General features: G+C 42.0%; 1 protein-coding gene across 1 annotated transcript; it reads right to left on the reverse strand.

Moving 5' to 3' along the window:
• Positions 1-1,487: 1,487 nt before the first annotated feature.
• Positions 1,488-2,282, reverse strand: LOC145053726 (uncharacterized). Its single transcript, XM_079001819.1, has one exon. The coding sequence runs from the start codon at positions 2,280-2,282 to the stop codon at positions 1,488-1,490; it is 795 nt and encodes a 264-aa protein (XP_078857945.1).
• Between the last annotated feature and the right edge of the window lie 684 nt (positions 2,283-2,966).

The raw sequence follows: 2,966 nt of genomic DNA on the forward strand, positions 1-2,966 counted from the left end.
CGGCGAGTTGTTCATACAACTCGTCGAGTCTCAGCATGAGTGTTCATCGGATGAAGATGAACTCGGCGAGTTGTTCATACAACTCGGCGAGTAGGATGAAGGACTTGAACCTCAAGTTTAGAAGGAGAACTCGTCGAGTCAGCGACCAACTAGACGAGTAGCGACGGGATTTAGGTCAAACGATTTGCTAGGGACTCGGTGAGTTGGCAAGACAACTCGGCGAGTCGAGTCAACTGAAAGTTGACTCTGACTTTGTTTAATGACATTATCAGGGGTAAAATGGTCATTTTACCTATTAGTGTTTGATTGAGTATGTTATGGGAATTGCAGCCGGAGGATTTCCGGAGCAGCAGCAGCAGTAGACAGTCAGTTCCCGATCAGATCAGCAACTACTTCGAGGTGAGTTACCTTCCAGTAGCGGTGGGTCTACGGCCACAATGCCGGCCCACCAGTAGGAGTTGTTGTTAGATGATTGTCTTTGTGATATCATCTTGGTTTGCTACTACCTGATATGTTATGTGCTAGCATGACCTGTTTTATGTGATAGAATGAGGATCGGTTGTTAGGACCGAAGAGTAGTGCAGACACCCCAGAATTTGTCTACAGTATATGGTGATATGTTTGCATGCTGGCTTGTTATGTTATATGCGATAGAGGTAGCAGGAGGGGACTAGTCCCCGAGGATCGGTTGTCAGGACCGACGGGTAGTCAGCACCCCAGAATGGCTTGACACGGGTAGGACGGCACCCCAGAATGGCCGCACGGGTAGTCGGCGCCCCAGAATGGCCGTACCGGGTACGCAGGCACCCCAGAATAGCCTGGCAGTATTTGTGTTATGTGTTTGCATGGTATGTGGTAGGTTGGGGGAACTCACTAAGCTTTGTGCTTACGTTTTTCAGTTGTTGTTTCAGGTACCTCCTCAGCTAGGCGAAAGGAGCCGACGCGGTAGCAACATGTCACACACACACACACACACTCTCTTGTTTTTGCAGTTACGAGTTTATTCTGGGATTGATACTCTGATATTTGATTGATCGAATGTTGTGGTTTTCAATTTGGTTTTCGATGTGAAATGGTTAATCAAACAATGTTTTAACTATTAATGCTTTCATGTAATGTTTTATAACGAAATTTTTGGACGTGAAAATTGGGTCGTTACAAGCCTGTTTGCAAAAAAGATTCTGAAAGTGGCCACGAAATTCCTCCTTAACCACATTTGGATCATCGATCCAGCACCCGTCCTTCAAAACACCCCTAATAGCCATTTGTCTTCTCTTACTGTTTATGACCCTATGGAAAAAACTCGAGTTTTCATCACCTTCAATTCCCCACTGAATTTTTGCCTTTTGGGCTAACTCCAGGTTAGTAACATGATCTAAATCTGTGATGTTCTTAAGAGTATTAACTCGATTCTCCCGTAGAGTGGCATCTCCCCCGTCAGTCATGAGGCGAGAATCAATGGATTCTAACAATTTTTGGAGCTCCAATCATTTAGAAACCATTTTGACCCTAGTAGTACTATTCCAAATCCGAATGTTAGATTTAAGAAGTTGAAGTTTCTTCTTAAATTTAACCCAAGGATGAGAAACACTGATTAAATTCTGATCTTGGGACCATGAACTTCGGACAACATCATCAAACCCCTCTAAATTAAACCAAGAAAAAAAGATACGGAAAGGAATTGGACCATAATCAACTCTATACTCCGATAATAGAATATGTCTATGGTCCGGGATGTACTTCTCCAAGACCATACTTGTCAAGTGAGGAAAAGCCTCCAGAATACCATGGGAAATTAAAAATCTATCCAACTTACTAAATTTTGAACCCCACTTATCACTCCACGTATATCGAGGACCCCCCATAGAAACATCAGATAAATCCGCCTGCTCAATGAAATTGTTGAAGCTTCTAGCTGTACTAGAATTAAAGATAGTACCAAATCTTTCCGTTTCATCATGCACCTCATTAAAATCACCCATCAAAACACATTCACCTTGGAAAGAATTAATAATCTGAAGAAGATTATCCCAAAGAATTCTCTTACATTCAGCCCCTTGTGGAGCATAAATCACAAGAAACATAACCGGCAACCCCGAAGAAGCCCATATAGCCTCAATAATAGTAAAATTGGCAAAAATATGGGAGGAATTAACTATGATAGCGTCCAAATCCCAAAGAAGAAGAATACCACCCGAAGCACCACGAGAAGGAGAGAAAACATACGAAAAAGAATTGTTACCCCAGAAAGAGCGAGCGATACAAACATCAATAACTTCCATCTTCGTTTCTTGAATAGCCACCAAATTAACCTTATGTTTAATACACAAATTCCGTACCCAGCTCCGTTTATTTTTACAACCCGCTCCTTGAATATTTATGGAGAGACAATTCATCTCAACACCATTTTATCTTCGTTCCCTTCAACAAGTTGTTTAACCCGATCATAACACCCCTCCAAGTTATAACCCATTGCTTTTCCCATCTCCAAAGTTTTTTTAATCTCACTTAAGAAAGATCCTTTATTGTAAGAATTACCAAAACAGCCATCTAAACTATTACAATTTGAAAAACCTGGAGGGTGAGTTAAATTATCTTCCGAATCTACAACTCCCGCAACCCGACCAAATCCTCCAGAAAACCCAATTGAAGCATTATTACATTGTTGATACGAGGCTGAAGAGAGAGCTGCACCTGCTGCCGGACTGGCTTCATTTGCCGAAAGAGTTGCTGTTGCCGGAACAGTGACTATCAGCTCCTGTTTTGATGGCTGACCAGCCATCAGTGTTTGTTGGCTAGTAACTTCTCCTGCGAAACCTTCGTTCTACTGCTGCACTGGGGACTTAATAGAGGACAAAAAAATTCTGATCCTCTATTTTATCAAGTAAGTTCTTCAACTGCCCCTCATCATGAACAGGTATTTTTTTACTTTCATGAGCCCGAGTTTCTCCATCATTAACATTTAA

Source organism: Lactuca serriola, chromosome 1 (assembly GCF_051521515.1).
Source record: "Lactuca serriola cultivar US96UC23 chromosome 1, Lser_US96UC23_V15, whole genome shotgun sequence".
Taxonomy (NCBI): domain Eukaryota; kingdom Viridiplantae; phylum Streptophyta; class Magnoliopsida; order Asterales; family Asteraceae; genus Lactuca; species Lactuca serriola.